We start from the raw sequence: 25583 nt of genomic DNA on the forward strand, positions 1-25583 counted from the left end.
TAATTCATATAAATATTGACAAATAAATACGTTTATATAATTTAGTACAAAATTTTTTTGGTTTTATATTTGGTTTTGTTAATAAATTAATTATTGTTTTAATAGTATAAATTTAATTGATAAATACGATGTTTTCAGGCAACTCAATCATCAAATAAAATCCCTAAAAATTCTACCTCTTTTTCATTTTTGATTTGTTTATATGAAAATCAAGTAAAATTATTTCAAAACACAAAAATGTATTTTGTTCATAGCTCCCATTTTAATTATATGACTTACAATCAAGTTTAGTTGATGTAATATTAAAGCATAAATATATTTTGAATAGAGGGATTAATTAGTAGGGAATCTGTTATGTTCTTGTGATTTATTTTGTTTACAATACTATTTGATGATATTTGTTTGTTTGCTAAAATATCAGTGAAAATTTTTAATTTGAATTGGATGATAAATAATTTGGTTATTAGGATTTTGTTAACGAAGGTTTAATTAATATTTTGCGAATTATGAATTTTTTGATAAATATTATTTAGACTAGAAAGGAGATGCTTCTATAAATAAGTACATTTATTTAAACTTAAAATTGATAAATAAAGTTAAGTATCTATCGAAGAGCAAGAAAAGCTAAAGCAGTAGAACTTATTGAGAAAGAAGATACTACATACTTTTTTGAGCTTCTTTTTTGTGTTGAGATAGCAAGTCAGTAATTTATAGCTGAGACTTTTGTTGGTGTAGTGTATAATAAATTTACATTGGTTAGTATAATGAAATTATTTATTTTGAAAATAGATTATTGTTGGTAGCTAAAATATCTATTATTAATTGTTATTTTTATTTAGAAAGATATGCGAAAGCAAATTAAGCAAGTGAAGAATGAGTTCTAGCAAAAATAAATATTGCGAAAAAGATAAGTATAAGGAAAGATTGAGAAGATAGTTGTTAGTAAACGAGCATTCACTCAATTCAGAGATAATTAGAAAGTAAGTAAATAACTCAAAAGATCAATAAATCAACCAGTCAGCAAATAAATTTCATTTTTTTATTCAAACTGATTGAATTGAGCTAGTGGACGATGATAAAGAGTCGCTTAAAGTTGAAATAGTTGAGACAGAACCTAGAGTAGGAGTTTGTAAATTTGAATCTGATTTGAAATATTCACTAAGCAAGAAATATTTAATTTGATTATTTCTACTGCAAATACTGCAGCATTCGTAGCTCTTTGCATTCTTTTGAAGTTATTCCATTTTTATCTTGGAGTTATTGATGCGCTTTTAGAAATTACCCATAACACGCAAGATTTCCTTGTAGTAAGGAGTTTGATAGTTTTTTTTGGCATAATTATAGGATTCGATGGCCATAGCGTTGTCTTTTTAATATGAAGGATTGGTGTCTTCCATGATTAAATGCAATTTTTCACAGGCATCATATATTTCTTCACGTGCCTTTGATATTTCGTTGCTCAAGTCAATATATTAGTTATAGAGGTAATGGGCTTAGTTAGCCTATGCATTTGCAATTGACATTTTTTAATGTTTTTTTGATATTTCGATAAATTTTAATTTATTTCTTTGTTTTTTAAAGGTGTTTGGCCTTATGAGCCCTTTTGAATTTTTCGCTTTTTAGAGTTTAAATTTTATGGTTGTAGTCTAAAGAGAAAAGAAGTTCTCTTGAGTAATGAAATTTATTCTTTTTGATTTTTTTTTTTTAATTAATTGTTATAAGAATATTAATTGCTTGGATTTTGATTTTAGATGAGATGTTTACATACAAAAAAACAAAGCAATTTATTAGTCATATGTAAAGGCATAACTGGTGAGTCTTTTAATTAGTTTTTAGCTTATTTTTATTAATTTCTTAATAGGTTAAATCTTGGATGATTTGTTAAAACTAAACAGATTTTATCGTCAATTTTCTTTTACCCTTTTACCCATCTTCGATCAGCCCTATAAATTAATTAACAATTAACTTCTAAGCAAAATTTTTTGTAAGCAATTTTAATTAAAAGTGACTACCCCCACGAATTAGTCTTTTAGCTTAAAGAGACACTAATTAATTCTCCCTCCCCGTTGATTTTTTTTTTTTTTTGAAACTAAAATAATCGAACAGATAATGAAAAGAGCATATATTTATTATTATAATTGCAGGCAAGCAAAGCGAAATTTTTTAACATAGACATTCTTTCATAAATACATGCATCTATATATTCATTTAATTAATTTATCTATCAGCTAAACAAACATCAAAAAGAAGTACTAAACAAATAAGAAAAATTGATTTAAAATCCTTAAACAAGCAATTAACATTGTAAATAAAAGTATTTTGACAAAAAAAAAATAATTTTGTTTATCTCTGAGTTATTTTATTTTTGTTTATATGGGATTTACACAAATGATTTTCAATTTAGTTTTAAATCTCAAATTAGCCACAGCAAAATCTTATTGATTATTAGATATTGATATTATTGGGGGCCTAACCAAAGTATCTATCTAGTTTCTTTATTAATAGAAATTGTGGTATTTACAATAGATCAACATTCTAAAATACTAGTTTCGAATAGTGTTAACTGAAAAATTTAAAGATTATATTGTCATTTTTAAGTTTTAAAAATAATGTTTCTATTCGAAAAAATAAAAAAACTTTGATAAAAATTTAAGTATACATAAAAAATCAACATCAAAAACTTTAGTTTAAAAAATTGTTTGTTTGTAAACAAAATCAGATAGTGCTTTTATTTTTACTTGTTAAAATATTAAAGTAAACAAATAAATAAATTATAATACAAATGATAATAAATTACGTTAATTATTTCTAGTAGTCCACTAATTATATTATTAATAAGTATTAAACAAATGCTTTCTAGACGAACAAATACTAGTCATTTCAAAATAATAAAAAATATAAATCTCAAACAATTGACTACAGAATTTCTTTGAATCTTTTATCATCAAAAAGACACTACACAATACAATTTAACATTATCTTTTAATTTAGAGAAACAATAAAATTTAAAGTAATAAGTTGTTACTACTATAAATTTTATTACTAGAACTATTTATAGTCAAAAATTTAATAATTCTATATCAATGCTTCTTCTAAAAAAAATATATCAACATGAGATAACATTACATCAAATAATTAAAAAAGAATTAGATTTCTAAAAAGTTTTCTAGCTCCCAATTTCAATTATAGAGCTAAGATAGAGTATTGTATGTATTTTAAATTTACATTTATTTAATTTTTAATGTATTAATTAAAATAAAAAAATATTAATAGAGGCAGCCAACAGTCTAGTAGTTTGTTTAATTTTTTATTTGATTCTCAAATATTTATTTATCTTGCCTTTATTTTTTATATTTAATTCACGATTAATATTTGTTTTAGGAAAGTATTGATAAATTTCCTTTTTTTTCTTATATTTAACAATCACTCTAATCAACATCTCAAATTTTTTCATCTAATTTCACACAGAATTCCCTTCTTAAAAAAATTTATTTCTTTTCAATACTTTTAATGTTATTTTTATATCATATTTTAAAGGACAAATGATGTCTCACTTTATTTAATCACAAATCTTAGCAAAAATTTACATAAATAAATAAGCAACAAATACATATATTGATTTTTAAATCTATATTTTAATATTATTTAATCTATGAAAGTAGAAGTGATAATTTTATTTTTAAAAATTGGAAAAATGATTAATTTACTAAATCACAATTAGTTTTTTTAATTAATTATTGTATTTTGTTAATTGAGGTATTTCTTCCGCTATAAAATTAAAGAAAATCTTTGGTTTTATACAAAATAAAAACCATTCAATATAAATTTTTAAAAATACTAATTATTTTTTAATCAGTGATACCTTTTCATTTTGGAATTATTTTTGCATTTAAATTCAAAAATTACTATTTAACCATTCAAAAATAATTGAATTTACTTTAAAATATGCCAAAAGCTGTTTTCTTTTATGAACATGAGTTTTATTTATAAAAATAAATTAAACAATTTAGTATTAATTAAAGAAAAATATATTTTATTTTAGAGAAAAATCTTAAAAATATTTTATGATGTTCTCAGCTCCGAAAAATATCTTAGAATGTAACAAATTCTTTATCAAAAACAAAAAAATAATTTGAATGTTAAGGGCTAAATGGATTTCTAATAAATATTTGATGTAAAAATATATGATACTTTTTACCATAGAAAATTAAACAATTTTTATAAAATAAAGAACTATATAAACTAACAAATAAATATTTTTGTATTTAAAAAAAGAACAAAATTTACAGAAGCAAAATTGGTTTTCAAACATTAAATTTTCGCTTACAAGTTTTTGAAAAACTCTCAAAAATTGCATGTAATAACTAACTTTATTAAAAAAGAATTTTTTCTCTCACAAAGCAATTTTTTTATTAAATTTTTTTTTAAGTCTTTCCTTTGATCTCTACTCAAAGTTATTGAAGCTCAATATAACTTAAAAATTATCATGTACGACTTGCAAAAAGTTCTCAAATCTTTCAACTGACTCATCATTCAACTAATTTAATGACAAATTCAGCATAGACAAAGTGTTGTTCCTCGTAATTGCCCATTCTATTATTGAGTTAAAGAAAAAAATAAATTTTTTAAAAAACATATCGAATTAAAAGATAAAAAATATATAGATATATGTATGTATAAATGAATGTATTGTGAGATAAACCTCAAATTTAATTGAATTAATTTATTTTCATGAATTTTTATTTAAATCAAAAATTGCCCTAAAATTTTTTTTCTTCAGTCAGTTAGTCATATAGTTAGCTAAACAACTAACTAGCTGATTATCTATTTATCAATCTTTATAGCTTTTAATTTACTTTTTTTTTAAAAAAACCTACAATCACATACTAAAAGATTAATTTGTAAGCCAAAGATAAACAATCAAAGTAGCGAATAGAATAAAACAGTAAATTTATTAATTGAGTTTGCCCTTAAATTGCAAATTAATTAAAAGTTACTCCATTAACTAAAAATTATTTATTTTCATCATAAATATTCTTTTACAAATAAAATCGAATTTAGATTATGTAAATTATACTTATAAGCTTTTTCCTTCCTTTTTAAAGAAAATAGAATAATTTTTTGTGTTGTTAGTTACCTACAACACAGATTGATTATTTAAATCATTTTTTTAATAATTAATCAACTAACAGATTAAAATATTATTTTTCATTTTCTAATTTCACAATATAAAAACCATTAATAGTATTAAAATTTGATGATAATTTTAGTTATATATTTACTCATAATATTTCTTTATTTATTATTTAAAATAGTCTTAGTCTTTTTGATAAAAATATTTTAATAATATATTTTTAAATATTCAATTAGCTCATAACTGAATATAAAGAAAGGGGTTGATGGATATATTTAAAAAATCATTGCAATTCAATTTGAAATTTTATCATATTTTATCTTACACTGGTATGATGATGAAATGAGTTATTATAGATATTTTTGTTTATTTTAGATAGAAAATAATTTAATCAAAGTTGATCCTGAAGTGAAATTATTCAAGCTTTTTAAAAAATAGAATAAATTAATTTACTATTTTCAGTTATCTATTCAATTGCTTCTAGTTCTGGGACAGGCTCTGCTTCTAATAATTTTTTTCCTTTAAGCTTAATAATTTGTAATATAAATTATTACTAAGAATATTTACGAAATATTTAAAAAATACTCTGCATTACTTTCAATTAGGCGTTGAAGTAATGAAATTAAATATATTTTGTGAAATTTTCAAATAAAAATTTTATAAGAATTATATAAAGTTAAACTTCTGTTATTGTTTATGCTATTAAATTATTATGTGTACCTTTTTATTGCGTTCTATAATCTGATCTCTTTCTTTTTCTGAATTTCTGTATGCTTAATATTACTCCTCGCTCATAGGGTATTTTCCTATACTTATCAAGATTTATTCAATTTCAGAAACATTAGATATTCCATTTTTACATAAACCTAAAGTAGTTAAACTCTTATTTTTGTATATCATTTTGCCCAATTACTGAAATCCTAGTTAATTAATTTAGAAAAAAGTTTAAACATTTTTTGTTTCAATTATTACAAAAGTGACCACAGATATATTGAGTATAGATTATAAATTCAATGATTTATTTATACCAAAAAAGAGCCACTGAAAATGCTTTAAATAAAAAATACCTTAAATTCCTATCTAGTTATCATATAGGTCAAGAAATTTAATGTTAGAGCTTTGAGCTGTGGTACTTGGAATCAGCTATTAAGAAATAATTGTAGTCATTTCATCTTATAGACTGTTACATCTTAGAATTAAATTGTCAATATAAATAGATTTGGAAACAGTTTAGAAAAATAAAGTTCTCTTCTATGAAGAAATTAGATTATTCCACTCAAAAAACAACTTCTTAATTTTCTAGCTCACTAAATCGATTAATAAAAAAATAGATAACTTATCATTATATAAATGTGATGTTCTTTTATTTTTCTTAAATGTTTAATAAAATAATTTAAAAATTCAATCTATGTTTGGGATTCATCAATTATATCAAATATATTTCCATGTTTTTATTTGATGGATTGTTCTATCTAATATACTCTTTTAAAATTAAATTTTTGTTATATGTAAACATTTGTGCATTTCTCTAGCTTTACTCTATGAGAAGTAACTTCTTTTTAAGATTAATTATGATAGTAAATAATATCAGATCTAAACAGTATTCTTTTACTTGTGGTCTGTAGTAAAAGTTCAGTATATTATTAATTAATTCATAAAAATTTTAGAAATAAATCTAATTCTAGCTTATAAGTTTTTTAAATAAATTTATTGTTATACCATCAGAATTAAAGAACGAAATGAGTAATTCAAGAGTTTCATCATCAAACATATTATTATGCAATCTATTTAGTAATTACAAAAGAAAATAAAATAAGATTAACAACTAAGCTTATTTTTCCTATTTTATAATTTTATAGAAAATTGTATTAGCTAGAAACATAATTCTAAAGTAAAATATTTAGATAATTTATGATAAAAATTTAATATTCATCTAATTCATTTAATTTCGATTCTCAAATTTGAATATAAAAAGCTTATTTTAAAATGTTCTTACATAATAGGTTAAATTTTGACTTTTAGGTATAATTAATATGAAGATTAACTTAAATTAAAATGATTCAAATTCTTACAAATTATAACGCCATTCATGGTTATAAGTATCTGATTAATAATAATTATTAATTGATTAGCGTTGCTTAGATTTAAATTACATAAAAGAAAAAATATAATTATGTTATCTGAAGCATTTCTTTCATTTTATTTATATAAAAAAATAGCATTAAAAAATTTTTTTTGATTGTTTACTGTCATTTTAAAATAATTAAAAATTCAAATTGTAGTTTTTTCATTTATAAAAAGTATAGCTTTCGCTATTTGTTAGTTTTATTTGCTTAATTGTTTGTATACAAAAAAATAGCATTGATTAGATGGCTTTCTTAAATAATAAAAAACTATTTGTAAAAGTAGATTTATTTAATCCTCCAGTTAATTCATACTCAATATAATTCTCAAATGAACAAATAATTGCTAAAAAATTGAATAAATTTAAATTCAACATCAAATAAAATTTAACCCAAGAGTGATACAATAAGTAATTACTAACTTTTTGCTTTTATTTATTTGTTTTTGAGTTAATTAATTAATAAACTAAATAGTAGTCTGAGAATTCAAAATTTGCTAATTTAAATATAAATATTATGGATTTATTATTGCTTTTAATTTACTTTAGTGTATTTATATTGGTGAATGGAAGCTAAAATATGATCATTTTCATAGTTAGATAATCTATCCTTTGAGTGCTTATCAGTAAGTAAGGTAGCATTTCTTGCTTTATTTCTTCTTCGCTTTCCTATAGCTCTAATTCTGTTAGTTTTTTTGGATCTTTTCCTCCTTGCTGAATATTTTCATCCTTTTTTGTTCCTTTCTTTTAATCTTCTTTGCCAGAAGTTACTGCATTTCCCTTTTAATCATCTTTTTTTTAATTTTTTTGATCCACTTAAGGCTAAATTTAATTCTTCACATTTTTTGAGCTTTTAGCAATATTTTCTGCCTCTAATTGCTTTTTTTAGTCTTCCAAATCTATTTGCTTTAATGTTTTCGTTTCTATCTATTCATCTAAAGTAACCTGTTTAAAAAGAGGATGAATTTTGCTTCCTTTTTAGATTTCATAAAATTCACAAAATTATTTGGGTTAGATTGATAAATAAATAGGGGAAAAGTAAGGAAAAGTCTTACCTATACTCTAACAGAGAAATTCCATATTTGTGTATATATTATCTGTCATTTTTATTTATAATTCCTTTTAAAAGTTCAAGAAAAACGCATCAAACAATTATCTATCTTCTAATGAATATTGTTAATATTTCCAAAAGAGTGGAGCAGCTTTATCTGCATTGTAAATAGGTAAAATCTCTATTATTATACATAAAAAATAAGATAATATTCTCTTTGCTTAAGTAAGCTTAATTATTTATTCAATGTTATAAACTTACATTTCAATTCATCTTTTTTCTTGGGAGGCATCTTATCCTAAAACAATAATAATTTACTTTCTTTCTTAACAGCTCCTTTCTAATTAACTTTATAACTTACAATAGAACAGCAAACTAATAATTTCCAAATTATCAAAATATATTCAAATAATAATTTAAAAACCATACAAATTTTAAAATCAATTATTAATAAATACTTGACAGCAAATCTTTATAATTAAGTATTTTGGTATAGAATAACTTTTAAAATGCAAATTCAATAATCAATAAATTTAAATTATTTTAATAAAGTAGAACAATACTTAAGAATGATCTTTATAAATTATAACTTAAAATATTTAAAATTTTTAATGTATAGATAATTTTTAAGTTAAGCCAAATCTAGTTTACATTCATTTTAATTTTCACATCTGAAGCAAAATTAATATTAAAGTAATTAAATAAATATTTTGAGGTTGCTTAACTATGATGATTAAAATAACTCTGCCATCGATTAATATTTTTACTTTAATGTTGGTAAAAATTATTAATGGCCCAATAAATAATTCTTAGGTGCAAACATTAAATCGAATAAAATGTTAAAAATATAAAAGAATATTTTAAAGTAATCATATAAAAAAATTATTAGAAATTAAAAAAAAAATTAATTTGGTTTTTCTAAATTATACATATCGATTAATATTTTATAATCAATTAACCAATATTATGGGGTAGTACTTATTTATTTGTTTATTTTCTATTGAAATAGGATGCTAAATTTATAAATATTTACAAATATTGATTCATTATATGATAATCAATTCACAAATTCTGGTAAATAACTAAACTAGAACCAACCTTAGATATCTTAAAATTGTCACCTTTAGTTACTAACAGACTGTATTAACACATAAAGACTAAGTGTAAAAATATTGGGGTACTATGTAATCAATTTTTATTATATGATATTTTATTGTAGAAAGATAGGATTATTATTACTTTTACATATTTGATGATATTTGAAATATTTCTTTAAATGTTAAACTTAATTAAATCAGTAAACATACTCTTTCAAATTTAAGCTATAATTTTACTCATGAAATATTTTGGTTTTCACCATAAGAATCAAAGGTGTTTAATTAATAAAAAAAATCATAGCCATGATGCTTACTTTTAAATGCATCTATTTTTAATAAATTTTTTTTCAAGGAAAAGATTTTTTTTAATTTTATACTTTTAAAATTAAGAACGATTTTTCTGTTTTTATAATTATTATGGATGGAAGAATATACAAAATCTTTTTATATTTTAAAGTTAACCAGTTAATAAGATTAATTATATTTTTTATTTATAGAACTTAAAAAAGTTATACTTTTTGTAAAACTAGATTTTAATTACTGAGTTTTGTCTTAAAATATTTCAATAGTACCCAAGAAAAAATTTTAGCATACAAAATATCATCTTATAATAAAGTAATAGTGCTTCTAATAAATTAAATTTACAATTACAGCTTGAAGAGGTAAATTAATATTTTAGATTAACAAAAAAATATTAACTTACATAAATATCAAATCATAAATAAGAAATATAAAATACTTAATTAAGTAATCTAAATAAACTAAATTTATTTTAATTGGATAGTAAGTCAATTTTTATTTTTGCTTAAATAAAATTAAACTTACTATTTTAATTGCTAATAAATAAAATATCAGTTCGAGGAGTCGAGTACACTTAATCATTTAAGAAATAGAACTTATCTCATATAAATTGTAAGATTAGGAAAATTCCTTGGATTCATCGCTAAGCATTCGATGAAAATTGCAATTAAATGTGTTTTAAAATATAATATAATAAACTCAAACTATTCTGTTCTAGTTGATATTAAAAATTGTAATTGCTAAATATTGTTAGGACTAAGATAAATGATACTTAAAGGTATTCATATAAAAATAATAAATAAATGAATTTTCATATATATGAGATTTTAAACTATCATAGAATCTTCATTAAATCTAAAAAAAGATTAATAATAGAAAAATTTTAATTACACTTTGTAAGTAATTAATATTCTTCTATAAGTAAGTAAAAACTACATTCTTGAATTTAAAGATACATCAAAAACTAAAGTGTAACACCGTATTTCCTTATGCCTAGTTACACTAATTTGGAATATTAAAAAGAAAAAAATCTTTCAATTTTTTGAGCTAAAAAAAACCCCTCTTCTAAATTTAGTAGAGACTTGAACAAGGAAACAAGGTAATTACTAGATTGAAATTTGTTCAAAGAGTTAAACATTATTTTGCATTAATTAAGAGTTTATTGTAGATTTATTTAAATAGTTAATGAATAAATTAAACATTTTACTTTTTTTATAAAGAGACAAAGCACCTTAATTTAGTTTCTTGGGAGAGTTAATTTAAAAATAAAAAATGTGAAAATATAAAATGAATTTCAAGGCTTGTTACATTTTGTTTTACATGAGTAAAATTTTTATAAATTACCTTTCAAAAATAAAAATTAAATAGTAAAATTGATTAAGTTAATTATGTTGATGCTTAAATAGTTTAGAGTTAAAATGTTTCTATGTGTATATTATATTTTTTATTTTGTAAGGGCTAGGGAGAAAATGTTGTAATGTCTAATATTTGATCTTACTTATTAAAAATTCATGTTGTTTTAGAACGTGATAAATTTGATGAAAAAAGTAAATGAATTTGTAAATATAATATATAAAAAATTGACTATTGAATATAAGCTTGAATTTGTTTGAATATCCAAATTTTATTTTTTTTATGGAAAAGAGAAAATATCTTTTCAAAAATTGAGTTACTAAATACCCTTAAAATTATTTACTATCATAGATCGATATAAGTCTTTGTAATTCTTTTTATGATTTATTTGTAAAATAATTAGTCTGCTAACAAACAAAGTATATTATTAATTATCATACCGCATACTATTTTATTTTTTATCAAAATAGTAGGTCTTTAAAGCAAAAATTTATTACTTTTTTCTATGATTTGTTCATTAACTTTACTCATAAAATCACAAACTTATTTTAGGTTTTAGAATTATTATGCTGTGTGTTTAAAAAATAAAATTATTTCAATCTTTATCAACCTTTTATATATAAAAATCCAAAATTATTAACATTTTTTACTAAAATTTCAATCTTATTTATATGAGTTTAATTTTCCTAATTGTCATTGATAATGTTCTCTGTAATAAAATCGTTTCTTAAGGCAAATCATCAATATTAGTGAAGTATTTCCAATAGTAAATTATTTTTCGACTAATTTTTCATCAATATCATCAAAAATATATCAACTCCTGTTTGGCTTTGTAAAATTTAAAAGCTAAACAATTTAATTTTATTGTGATTGTTGATATTTAACAATATTATGATCTATAAAACAATATAATATAGAGCGATAGATGGTAAACATTATTCAAAATTTAAATATAGATAAGTGTAAGAATTTATTTGAAATAATTTTAACTAAGTAGTTAAAATGATACTAAATAAAGGCAATCATTTTAAAAGTTAAAAATTTTTTAAAGAAAAAAGTAGAAGCAAGTGATATGTACAAATATATAAAGAAAAAGATAGGCTAGGGTGAGTATTTTATTAGATTTAATTTTGTTTTGTTAGTTTACAAATATATAAAATGCATACTTAACCTAATTAATGAATATTCAAAAATTTTTGTTTATATATTAACACTAATTTATTAATAAAGAGGCAGACCCTTAAAAAATTAAATAATTAAATTAAGCTAAATAAGTGAGTTAAATTTTATATGTTATTAAGAGCTGTAATAGGCTTTTTGCATATTAAGTTGTATGTTTTAATATTTGGATGATGGTTTAAACTTTCGTTCTACTGAAGCATAACATTTCGGTTGTGCTGATTGAGGATATCTTTGTTATAAACTGACAAATAAATACTTTTTTTGCTTTAATAATAGAAATGAACAATCAATCAATCTATCTATCTTTCAATTTTACAAATAAATAAATACTATCAATTTGATAAGAAATAACTCATTAATTTATTATAATTTAGTAATCTATTATGAAAACTTCATTAATTCAAATTGCCTTTTAATTTTTAGAGATAATATTTTTTAACTAGTAGTATTCTATTTATATACAAATCTTAATAAATTGACTTAAAAAAATAAAATGACCAACTTGTTCAAACTTTTTTAAATTCGAATCAATTTTTGTATATTCAATAACTAGAAGAGGCTGATTAAATCAATCTTATTTTTTACGTTAAAACCTAAAATTTGTATCAATCAGTTTCATGCGTTAGTTTCTTTAGTATTAAAATTAATTCTACTTAAAAATAAAAGATCTAATAAGATATAAAATAGTATTTTCAACCTTAAAAAAATTTTTTTTATGAGCGAACATAATAATAATAAGGATTTCATCTCATAAAATAAATAAATCATAATTTTATAAAGAAAAGATATCTGAAGGTAAAGCAAAACAAGTGTATATAATAAAGTTTTTATTAAATTGGTTTACAAACAATTTTGTGGTAATAGTTAAATCTTACTAAGCTGTTATAATTCGAATTTATGCTCTATCTATTCTAACTCAAATAATTAGAATATATAAACATTATCTGAGAATAATTTAAAATAGCATAGCAATCGGCTTTTTGTAATTAATAGTAATAGTCTTAGTTATTCATAAGGATTTTAGCCTGAGTTTTTATTTCCACAAAATAATCTTTCTTTTAAAAATTTTAAATAAAATGTCAATTCTAACTTGAGATGTATATTAAATCAATTTAAAATATATCTGTATTTCAATTCTAAAAACTTAGTTGTAATTTTCTAATCAATTTTTATTGTAAATTTTATCCACTCATTTTTTAATTTTCCATTTGAATAGTATTTTTAATTTATGGTTAAATCTCATTTTTAGATCGCCAATATATTAGATAATATTTTTATTTTTTGGATGAGTAAACAAATATTGAAAAATCAAATTTGTATTTTATCACTAAATTATTCAAAAATTTGTTAGACCATTAGATAATACTTTTATTCCACTTCACAAATTGATTTTTTTATTATAATTTATAATTAACAGGATGTAACCTAATTTAATATTTGAATTTATGTGATTCATGTGATTAAAAAATCGCTACTAGATTTATTTGATTTCCCTAATAGCCTGAAAAATAAATTCTTCTTTACAACGTTTTTATTTTGATGCAAAATTATAAAACTAACTTCTCAAGATTTAAATAATTCCTACAAATCCTATTTATAAAATACAAACTGTATTATTAGATTGATTTGGATTTAGATTTCATTCAATAAATTTTAAATTATAATTTTTTTATTACTCTATTTTTTTTACATTTATAAACTGCAATTATCCCCAATAAAAAAGAGTAAGCAAATTAAGAAAAACAACGATTATTATATTCTTTCAAATAACTTATCATCGAATTATTTAAACATCTAAATATTCTTTAAATACATAATAATATTTTTAAAGCAATAATTTCCTATTATAAATTAAACAATTTCTTATAATACATTTATAAAATTTCTTGTTCATTTTAACAAATTATTAAAAATAAAAAATTTCTTCAATTTAAAAATAAATTAATCAATCAATACCTACTTACAATAACATTTAACTGGTTCAATAAAATTTAAAAAAATGCTATTTACTTGTAATTAAATTTAAGATTAATATAATTTTTATCTTTTATATTTCTCTGATTCTTCAAACAATTTTTTGAAAATAAGAGTTTAAATGTGCAAGAATAAATTTTAATTTTTATGAATTCTATTACCTTATCTAATTAATATTATTTTACCCTAAAAAATTATTTTTTAGAAAGAGTAGGTGTTTAATAATAAAATATAAATCAAACTAGTTAATTTTTCTTATTTAATTTTCCTAAAATAAAAGAAAGATTTGTAATTATTTTATTGATAAATCCAATTAATATATAATCAAAGATATTTTTTTATTTGATTTGCTAATTATGCCTTGTTAAAGAAATTTATTTATTTATTTTCAGAAATATTTTACTTTTATCATCTAAATTATTAAAATATTTATTAATTAGATAAGTTTTTAACATGTATCAAACATTTACTATATTTAAACAAATCTATAAATGATGATTTGATTAAAATCTATTAAAACTATAAAAAATTATAAAAAAATAATTTATATAAAATTCATTCGATGAGACTACAAAATATCTAGATAATTCTCAAATTCCTTATTTGCTTACACAGTTTAAGAATTATGATTGTTTGTTTTATTTTTTTAATAATTAAAGTGAAAACTAATAATAAAATAAAAAATAATCTAATATAAACTGGTCTCCCTTTTCTTTTAGAAATTTAACATTTATTTTTTAAATGAAAGAAGAAGAAAATAAAAAGTATATATGAACTACAACTGAAGAAAGAGCAAGATAAAATTTTTTTTCATACTTATTAGGGTAGCAAAGATATATATAGATAGATATTTGATAGTGAGAAATGTTTTTATATAAACTATTTAAAAGAAGGTGGGTGGGTAGATCATATTTTAATTCTTAAATAAACAAGAAATAATTTCAATTTAAGGTATTAGCATTTAATTTATTTAATATTTTATATAGATAGATAAATAGAAATCAAATAGCAAACTAATTTGAAAAAATATATCTAGCGGGTTTAAATAATATATAATTATAGGATTGTTTAGATATTTTTTAGAGTAGAAGTTATCATTTTAATTTTGAGGAATGGATAGCAGTGGTAACGAAGAAATAAATATGGATCAAGATAAAAATAATCTTGAAGACGAGTATGGGTATGAGGATGATGGATATAATGATGAGGCTGAAGAAGATAATAATGCTAATGAAGCTAACTAAGGTTAAGAAGAGGATGGTGAAGATGAAGAAGAGGAAGGTGAAGGCGAAGAAGAAGAGGATTAAGATGATGAAAATAACTAAGTTTAAGATGAAAACGATTAAAATAATGAATATGATTTTGGTTCAGATAATAACGCGGAAAATGATATTATGTCTAACAAAAAATAAATCTAATCTTAATATAATAACAACCAGAGAAGTACAAGCTAGACTAATTATAATTAAAAGTAGTAAAGAATGGATGAAGAAGAGGAGGAGGAAGACGATGAAGATGATAGATAAATTTAGCAAGACGAAGAAGATGATGAAGACGAAGTTGATGATGACGATGACGATGATGATGATTTTAATGCAGTTTCTTCAAAGAAAAAATAAGCAAAGAGCAGAGTTTCAACTTCTAGCAAATCATAAGTTTAAGTTTAAAAAGAATAAGAAACCGTTTCAAGAACTAGAGGAGGTCGCTAAGGAAGAAGTTAAGCTTTAAGCAATTAAAGCAATTTAAGTTTAAATGCTGCATCTTCAAAAAAAAATGAATAAAATCTTTAAAGCTAGTAAAGCATTAGAACAAGTGGGAGATCTTCAACAAGAAATCAGTCTCAATAAGACGTGAGATTATAACTATAGCAATAGGCGAGTTAATCTAAGACAAGAGGAGGAAAGCAACCATCATCCTAATAGAGTGCTATTCCATAGAAGAAAGAAGTAAGCTCTTCAAGAAAAAGAAATGGACCTTAATAGCAACAAGATTATGATGAAGATGATGAAGATAAATAGTAAATTGTTATGGAAGAAGAAGAAGATTAAGATCTAGAAATGGAAGAAGATGATAATAAATAAGAAGGAGAAGATGATGAAGATTTAGAAGATGACGAAGTAGATGAAGATGAAGAAGATGATGACGATGAAGGAGAAGAAGATGAAGATGATGGATAAGGTGGTTCAGTTGAAGGAGGCAAAAAGAAATCAAAGAAAAAAGGTGGATTAGGAGGTGATAAAAGCTAATCATAAGACCAATAAGATATCAAAAATTAAAATAGCTTAAAATTAGCGAATGAAAAAAAGAAAAATGAATTCTGGAAGTATCGTCACAAAAACAAAGAAGAGAAATGGAGAGCTCCTTAGTAAGAAATAAGACCACTCAACAATCTTGATGAAGAATCTGTCTTAAGATATTCTATTGAAAGAGCTGCTAAATTTAATGAAGAAATCCTAAGTTAGCAGTTTAGAGTTTCTGAAATTTTAAAATTCCATGAAAAAAATAAAATGTAGTAAAAATAAATACCACTAGAACACTAATAATAAAACTAGGCCTTCCCATAAAATGTTCCTGTTATTGTGATAACAGAAGATGACTATAAATATTTAGTAAACTATAATTAATTCTACCAAAAATCTACAATAGAAGAATTCATAAATAAAAACGTCTAGCATGAAAATACAGATTGCTTAGGAGATTTGTCCAAGTTTGGTATTAAAAAGCAGCCTTTACCTAAAAAGAAGCCTATAAAAAAGAAACCCTCTAAAAAGAGTACATTTGGTGCTGATTTGCTACAACAATATGAATAAGATTGATAAATATTTTCAATCTATTTTTTGAATTTTACAAATTATTAAGCAAAATATACATACTTTCAAAAGAAAAGCATCTAACAATACAAGCAAGCAATCAAGTTTACAAACAAACAAACATAAAAACAAAAAGATTAATCAAATTAACAATCAAAATATTAAGTATTTAATAAATACCTAAATTGATAAAATAACTAACCTTAGTAAATTTTTTAATTTATTTGTAAAAACGTGTTTAAGCAGTCTATATAATGTATTTTATTATTTGATTGCCATCTTATTTTTTCTATAAAATTTAAAAAAATTTAATTCAATAGAAAGTGCTCATTTATTAATTTACTTATTGATTTACTTCAATATTTTTAGTTAGAATAACATTTAAATATTTATTATTTTTACAGCAAATATTAGATCAAAATATGAAATAATTAATTAAAAAATAATATTCAATCTACAGCTATTATGTAAAATTATTTATTAATAAGTTTAGCAATAAATCTAAATTTTATCAAATTGAAAAAAATAAAGGATAATGATATATAAAGTAAATTATAAAGAAAAAACACAGATAAAATTAAAATAAGTATAAAATATTTTTTCTCAGTTTATCTGTTTAACTATAATAAACAAAAACATTGAAAAAAGAAAAATAAAATTTGATGAATTAATTTTAGAGTAAAATAAATGTAAAATAATATATATAAATTAATAAAATTTATTTATTTCATACCAGTGGATAATATTTAATCGAACTTGTCTCAGAGAGGAAAGATAACATTAAAATCTTAATCAATATTTTGAGTACTTTTTATATATTTTCAATTTTAATAACTGTCTTAGATTATTTTTAAAATCTATTTAAAAATTATATTTTTATTATCATTTTCTTCCATTGTAGCAAGGCATTCTATTCTTACAGCCCATACATTTACCACAACCTTCAACTTACTTATCTTTTAGTCTCGTTTTCACTACATCAGTATCTACTGGTTTACCTTATTATCTTCTTTCTTCTTCTGTGTCAACTATAGTATCGTGGTTTTACCAAGATCCTCCACATTAGCATGAAAAACTTGTTTGAAATCCTGGGCAAACACAGCCAGCCTTTGAACAAGGCCCTGGAGCTCCACTAATAAATTTTAATTACATTAATTAATAAATTAGAATATAAAAACAATTATTATAAAATCTGAGCACTATGTAATCAAAAAAAAAAAAAAATACAAAATTTAATTAACTTTTGATTAATTAAAATCTAAATAATAATTTTGTGTTTTGCTTTATAGTACTTATGAAAGCAAATTACAGTTGAATAATAAAAATAGGATTTTATCTATTTGATAAAACAAAACAAACAAATATTTCCTATTTAATTATACCTTTTATTCTTTTAATAAATATTTATTTTTTCACTTTTTTGCAGATTTCAAGCAAAGAAATATTAGTATTATAAATTGAATAAAAAGGAAAATAAATAATAAATATTTTATTTACACATTTTTTTTAAAGCTTATTTAAAATTAATTATTACTAAGAATTAAAAAATAATGATAATTTATAATTTATTTACTCAGTATAATGTAAATCTTTAAAGGTAAATTTAGATTTCTTTTTTTAGGTTACTATGATTGATTAATATTGGTTCATTTAATTTTTTGATATTATTAAAAAATTTGTAAATGAAATCAAAAAAAACTAGTTTGTTTAATTAGGAAAGCTATTACTTTGGGTTATGGTCAATTGCTGTATGCTTACATTTGCACATCAAAAACCAGCTTCCTTAATGATGTAAATACCTATTTTAAAATTTATTATTCCATCTTAATCACTTTTTTTTGTTAATATTTTTAAATAAGATATTTTAAAAATTAAAAATAAATTTTATTTTTTTAATAAATACTTCAAATATAAAAATATTTGTGAGGAAAAATCCTCTTTGAAGTTATTTGTGTCAGTGAATTAATTTTTTATTCATTTTTAAAATAGATTTTGAAAATAATCCTTGGTTTTATATGATGTTTTGGTTTATGAATAAATGTAATAAATCATTTTTCACCTTAATTTTTCTCAATTTAAAACGAATCTTTATTTTATTTATATATGGTAATAGTTTATGAATATTAACTATAATATATCATTCTTCACTTGAAGTTTCCTATAAGATAATCTATAATTACATTTCTACTCTAAAGTTTTATTTCAGCTATTACATAATAACTAGAAGAATAAAACGCTTGAAAATTAAAACTATCAAAATAACTAATAATAGGGTAAGTAAAAATTAATTGATTTAATAAAATTTAATGAATATTTTTTTTTATACTTGTTTACACTGCCTGCTTTATTATAAACTACAAAATCTTTTAAAGAAAGTGGATATTAAAAATATAATCCATACCATAAAAATATTTATTTTGTTTTAAATACCAGGTGGCAAATTAAACAAACAAATCCTCATTTTTTAAATAAAATCAATATAATCAGAACCAGTATGTCTATTTTATTTATTTATTGATTTTTATTAAAATCTCTTTGATAATATTTTTAATTGCTGTAATGTTTATTTGCCTACCATCTTATTGCATAATAAATTAATAAAATACTACCTATATTTTCCACATTGGCACCCAGGTGCTCTGCATTTTATTTATTTTGTTTAAGAATCCCACCATTCATGAGTTTTAAAGTGATGACCACAAAAGCACAGGCATGGTGGTTTTACACGAACACATTCTTTGAAGATATCAGTTCTTGCAAAATGAACATAAACTCTATTTTACCATGACTCGTGATATTTTTAAAGAATTTCTTAGAATTACTCTTTACTTAATTCTTTACCTCCATCTGCTTCTCCTACCAATTTATTATATGTATAATAGTTCATTTTCTTCTCTTCTATTGGCTTTTAAATCAATGCTTTTTACTATGATCCTATCCCTTTTGTACCAATTACAACTTTCTATTTTATTGGAGGGAACTTAACTAACTATGAATATATTATAACTTATGTTAATTCCAAATATTTTAAAAATGTTAGTTTGCTCTACTTGAAATTAAAGTAGATTTTTATACCATTTTCTGATTATTTTCAGAAATAAATAAATATCGCGAATGCTTAAAAAATTGAAGATAAATCGCAATATTTAAGTTATATAAACAAATATTAAGTGTACTGGTTTCTAAACAGGTATATGATTAAGTGTAAATGGTTTTGTTGCTTTAGGAATGTTACTGTGTGAAATCTAATTGAATTCAGCCATCTAATTTTAAAATTATACATTATTCAATCAATAGATTTATTCTATAATTTAATAAATTTGAGATCAAATTTATAAAAATGGTGGTTAAAGTTTTTTTATTACTGATGATGGGGATCTTTTATTCTATTCCTTCACATAAATTCCTTATTTTTAAGGAGATTAAGATTTCCTATCCATTTATAATTTTTTAAAACTAAAAGTATTAGTTAGCTTGTCAATGCTTGATTTCTTAGAATTTAATTAGTTATCAATAGATATTTGATAAAATTATAACCACTATAAACATAACCAAAAAAATCAATTAAATAATTAATTAGATTTTACAAATGTAATCTATTCTTTCTTTCTTTAAAATAATTATTTTAATAAATTATACATTTTTTTGTTTACAAAATTATTTTAATAAACACAAATACACAGCCTATTTTAGAATATTACTAAATAAAATATACATTATTAGTATGAAAATTAACAAATATTAAATCATAATTAGCTACAACTTAAAACTAACAAAGCCTATTGTATTTGTGTAAATATGATAATATAATGAATAAAATTATATTTATTTAGTTAAGTATATCATATCATTTATGTAATATAGGAATATTATCATAAATCAAATTTAGCACTAATAGAATCAATATTCAATAATCTATTTTCAGTAATAAAAGTCGAATTAAGTTTTTGAGGATGATTTATTTGCATTTTTATACTATTGCAGAGGTAAAATTGTTTTCCCTAAATTTAAGAAATTAATTAATTATACTTTTAATGTTAAAGTAAATGATTACTTGAAATTAAAAACTAACATCTTTAGTTTTTTCATTTTTTTCATTTCAGTTAAAATATTTCTGAGTTCTTATTCTTTAATTCTGCACTTTCTTGATTAAAAATTTTGTAACTTTATACTTTATTTTAATATTACTTAAAATTAGCATTCAATGATACAAGGTGGTTCATTTTAGAAACAATATCTACAAAAGACTTTAATCCTTAGCTGAAAATCTAGTTTTTACTATAAAAAATAAGTTAATTTTAATAAAACATTTGTATTTGATTACCAAAAGCTGATTTAAAGGTCTTTTAAAAATATTAAATGATGAATCCCTTAAAATAATTGTGAGGTACTATGTTCTGTTAACTCATTTGACCTAATTTAAAGCATTAATAATATTTTTTTAGAATTTCAGATTCAAATTTTACCCTAAATGCAAAACCAACTAACTTAGATTTATGAATTTAGCTATCTCTTGTCCTAAAATTGATGTGATTTGATCTGAAAATTTATTTTTTCTAAAATAATGAATTTCATAAATCAAATAATTAAAAAAAATAATTTACTAAAAATTGATTCTTAAAACTTAAAGATTTGTTAAAATAGCAATTTTTAAAATAAATTATATGCAACTTTCATCATTTATTTTGTTATTCCTATATATTTTTATGGTACAAGAAATTTAAATAATTTAACTTCATAAATTTACATAATATCTAAAGTCAATTATTTTAAGAATTAGCATTTACAGATCTCACTTCCTAATATTTAAACACCAGAATTTTTAATTTTATTTTCACTTTTATTTAACAAATATTTATATTTAATAACTAACTATTTTGGTAAAATTTAAATTATTATTTATTTTAACTAAAAAAATAATCTTTTAGTATAAATTAAAAAAATAATACTCAATGTAGAGAGAAAAATTTTCAAGTCTCTTTAAGTATGTAATGTTTTATATGATACTTATTACACCTTTATCTCTAATGCTATTCTATCTTTATTTTAAACTTTTTATAAATTTAATTTTAATTAAAAATTTTTACGAAAGATTAAGGTCAAGATTACTCAGTTTTTTACAATTGTGAAGCTCTTACCCTAGCTAGATGGCTCCAATAGCTTAGATATTGTTTTTTCTTAATCAATAACATAATTTAATATATTTTTTCATTCATTAAATTCAATATAATCATATAAAAAATTAAAATATTAATGTAATTTATATAAATCAAAATAAAACCAACGCTAAAATTATAAATTAAAATTATTCCACTTTATTCAGTTCAAGTTTTGAAAAATTTTTTTCCACATAAGTACTTTTTAATGAGAAATTAAAGTATAGTTAGTTAAATGTATTAAATTAAATATTTTAATGAAGAATTTACGATAAATTAAGAGTTAAACTAATGAGGTTTTTACATTTAGAAATATCACATATCAAAAAACATAATCCTGTATATTCTATTTTATTATTTCTAAATAATAAAAAGTGAACTTAAATAAAGAGTTGAATCAAGTATTTTACTCTAAGATAATATTTATTTTTTATAATTAAGAACAATTATAAACTAAATTCCAAAATTAAGGTTAACTTGGTGAACTTTTGTCTTATATTATTTCTCCTCTTAATGAGTTATTAAAAAACTAAATATAAAATTTATTTAGATTTATAAAATAGAATTACTGTATACTTAAAACTAAAGACTATATTTTATGGCATAAAGATATTTCCTAACCAAGCTACTTTAACATATTAGTACTGAAGAAATTCTGCCTTTTTAAATAGTGGATTATTAATATAAAATAATAAATAGTTTCAATGTTTTACTTTAATACTAAATCAAGATGAGTTATAGATTAAAGATTATTATCTTTTAACTATTAATAAGTAAAATATATTTTTTATCAATTTAAAATAACGAAATTTCATACCTTATCTAAAAATTTTAGCTATTTTTTCATTAATTTGATTTTTGAAAAAATTAATTTAATCTAAAAATTTAATTCAATAATAAATAAAGATAAAAATACAAACAAAATATATTTATATTTATAATAATTTTGTTATTTATTAACATTTTAGTATTTAAATATTTATCTTTTACAATCAAATATTATTAAATTTAATTTAATTAGTTGTATATCTATCAATTTAATGCTTTTTGAATGAAAAGCATTCAATTTTTAACTTAATTTTAATATAATCTACTTAAATAAACTGAAAAGTTTTTAGAAAGATTGCTGGTTTGTTTGTTTTTTTTTCTGTCTGTATGTCATTGAAAATAAATTATAATTAAGATTATAACTAAACAATTTTGATTGATGCAATATAAAGTACATTTAATTTGTTCACAAAAAAACTTTTATTTTTTTTTTATAAATTAATTTTTATTGTCAAAACTAAATTTTTTCAAAAATAAATATTTTTTTTCTCAGACCTTTAATTTTAAATTAACATGGAAAGAATCAAAATAAAAAATAGCATTTTGTTTACTTGTTTTTGATTAAAAGTTAAATAATTGAGCTAATATTTGCTCAATAATTAATTAAAATAATTTTTATCAATCAATCTTTATACAAATTTAATAATTATTTACAAAATACTTAAAAATATTGCAATTAAAATAAGAAATCCAGATAATAGATTTTATATTCTTTTATGATTTATTTAAATTAAGAGATTGTTGGAATATTAAATTTTTAAAAATGATAGCCGAAAATTATTAAACCTAAATATAAGCTTAAAACAAATAAAATTAATTATCTTGCCAAATTCATAAAGGATCACCCTTCTAATTCATTGAAGTTTACAACAAGCAAGTACCTTAGACAGCTGTTTGCTGTAAGTGTGTGACAAAATTTATGATGAAAGGAGAGAATTTATTATGTATAGATGATGTGATATCTTGTGAAAGCAAAACAGTGTTTCTCAACTGGCCTTTTCTAGAGAAGAGAGAAGTTCTTTAAGAGTATTAAAATATCATAGAAAACTAACTAGATGATATTTGTCCTTTGCACATAATAAATGATTTCTTTAACGATATGGAGAAATAGGTTGTTGAAAAGATCGTCGGATGCAAAAAAAAAATTTTGGCAGAAGTTGAAGAGTTTTTTATGACAAAGGATAAACTGAATTCTATTTACAACGAAGTATCATAGAAAGAACTTCTTTAAGTATAAATTAAAAATCTATGCGAAGGTAACAATTCGTTAGAGGAGCTAGATCAAATGATTAATAAATGTAAAGAAAAATATAAAGAAAACTTGGACATTTTGCAGCACAATTTAAACCTCTACAATTAATCTTAGCAAATTTTGTAATTAAAAGAACCTCAGATGTTTTTAGAATAAATCTTGCTTTTTATTGATCAGATATTTTTTAATCTAACTAGTGGAAGTAATAAATATTTATAGTAATCTTCTTATTATGAACAGATTGAAAACAATTAGAATATAGTTAATAAAATTATTTCATTAATAAATAATCCATCAAATTACTGTAATCAAGATTTCATCTCTTAGCTTTAAAAATATTTGAATATATATGCTCCTCTATTTAATCGCATTAATTTCAATGAAGTTTATAATCCATCAAAAACTCCTATTGATTTCAGCTAAATTAAAGATAGTCAATACAAAAATTTAGAAATTTATATAAATTAGCTATAAAAAATAAATTAAATAAGTATACTTGCAGATGATAGTGCTAATTAAATATAACAAAAATTTAAATAAATGGATAGTTTACTTAGTGAATTAAATAATTCTAATGAAGCCATAGTCAAATATGAGTCGAACAGAGTCAATGAAATAAAAAAAAGAAACAATGTCATCACTGATAAAACACAATCATGCTACTTCATTAAATCTGCTGTAGATGAGTGTTCATAAAATTATTAATTTATTAGTAGAAGCGAAAATATATTAGAATTAAAAAATCAAAGACCAGGATACTACATTTAAGCTTTTTATGATTAAATAATATAACCAAATAAAAAGTATGTCATTAGAATTTAGTTTGAACCTTTTAATTCTTAGTAAAAGAATTACGAAATTAGTATTGGAATTATTTAAAGTAATAAGATAAATTCTAATTTTATTAATGCATCTTCTCTCTGCTTCACAAATAAAGATCAAGAGTACTTCAATGTTGTCAAAAAAGGAAAACCGTTCAATGATGCTTCCTGTAGACATGAGACCAAAATGAGGACCTTAGAATATCAAATGTGTTTAGAAGAGAAGTACTTTTAGCTATCAGATTATCCTGGGTATGAAAATATAACAATTGCAGGAGAAGAAAATTTACGTCAGCTAGATTTAAATAAGTAGTACATGTTCGGAATTGAATATTATTCAATTGAAAAAATCAAAATTGTATTTATAGCAGAGGTTTTAGCTTTTGTTAACGAATGATCTTTAAAATAAAAACTTTTATTTCTAAAAAAAAAGCAATCAAGCAGCTAGCTAAAAACAAAGAAAGAAATAAAATTTTTGAAAATGAACTGAAACACAATCGAAT

General features: G+C 21.1%; 6 protein-coding genes across 6 annotated transcripts; 3 read left to right on the forward strand and 3 right to left on the reverse strand. All coding sequences in view use genetic code 6, as the record gives it.

Moving 5' to 3' along the window:
- Positions 1–1350: 1350 nt before the first annotated feature.
- On the forward strand, positions 1351–1671 carry TTHERM_000346449 (hypothetical protein; the record flags this gene model as incomplete). Its single annotated transcript, XM_012798223.1, has 1 exon — positions 1351–1671. The coding sequence occupies one exon, from the start codon at positions 1351–1353 to the stop codon at positions 1669–1671; it is 321 nt and encodes a 106-aa protein (XP_012653677.1).
- Positions 1672–4079: 2408 nt separating this feature from the next.
- TTHERM_00346450 (hypothetical protein) lies at positions 4080–8742 on the reverse strand. The gene is made up of 8 exons (XM_001018492.2): positions 8569–8742; positions 8312–8488; positions 7801–8230; positions 6854–6918; positions 6202–6441; positions 5855–6054; positions 5588–5660; positions 4080–4593 (listed from the first exon to the last, which is right to left on the reverse strand). The coding sequence occupies exons 1-8, from the start codon at positions 8732–8734 to the stop codon at positions 4394–4396; spliced, it is 1551 nt and encodes a 516-aa protein (XP_001018492.2). The 5' UTR covers positions 8735–8742; the 3' UTR covers positions 4080–4393.
- A 6583-nt stretch (positions 8743–15325) lies between these two features.
- TTHERM_00346460 (hypothetical protein) lies at positions 15326–17029 on the forward strand (the record flags this gene model as incomplete). The annotated part of the gene is made up of 1 exon (XM_001018493.3): positions 15326–17029. One exon carries the CDS (start codon positions 15326–15328, stop codon positions 17027–17029), a length of 1704 nt encoding a protein of 567 aa, XP_001018493.1.
- An 876-nt stretch (positions 17030–17905) lies between these two features.
- On the reverse strand, positions 17906–20547 carry TTHERM_00346470 (hypothetical protein; the record flags this gene model as incomplete). The annotated part of the gene is made up of 5 exons (XM_001018494.2): positions 20389–20547; positions 20200–20286; positions 19633–20012; positions 18751–18822; positions 17906–18155 (listed from the first exon to the last, which is right to left on the reverse strand). Exons 1-5 carry the CDS (start codon positions 20461–20463, stop codon positions 17906–17908), a joined length of 864 nt encoding a protein of 287 aa, XP_001018494.1. The 5' UTR covers positions 20464–20547.
- A 367-nt stretch (positions 20548–20914) lies between these two features.
- TTHERM_000346479 (kinase domain protein) lies at positions 20915–22816 on the reverse strand (the record flags this gene model as incomplete). The annotated part of the gene is made up of 10 exons (XM_012798224.1): positions 20915–21024; positions 21078–21167; positions 21212–21301; positions 21348–21437; positions 21490–21579; positions 21628–21717; positions 21771–21860; positions 22111–22200; positions 22450–22539; positions 22590–22816. 10 exons carry the CDS (start codon positions 22814–22816, stop codon positions 20931–20933), a joined length of 1041 nt encoding a protein of 346 aa, XP_012653678.1. The 3' UTR covers positions 20915–20930.
- A 954-nt stretch (positions 22817–23770) lies between these two features.
- On the forward strand, positions 23771–25477 carry TTHERM_00346480 (ubiquitin family protein; the record flags this gene model as incomplete). The annotated part of the gene is made up of 1 exon (XM_001018495.2): positions 23771–25477. One exon carries the CDS (start codon positions 23771–23773, stop codon positions 25475–25477), a length of 1707 nt encoding a protein of 568 aa, XP_001018495.2.
- Positions 25478–25583: the final 106 nt, after the last annotated feature.

Source organism: Tetrahymena thermophila (genome assembly GCF_000189635.1).
Source record: "Tetrahymena thermophila SB210 genomic scaffold scf_8254597, whole genome shotgun sequence".
NCBI lineage: Eukaryota > Ciliophora > Oligohymenophorea > Hymenostomatida > Tetrahymenidae > Tetrahymena > Tetrahymena thermophila.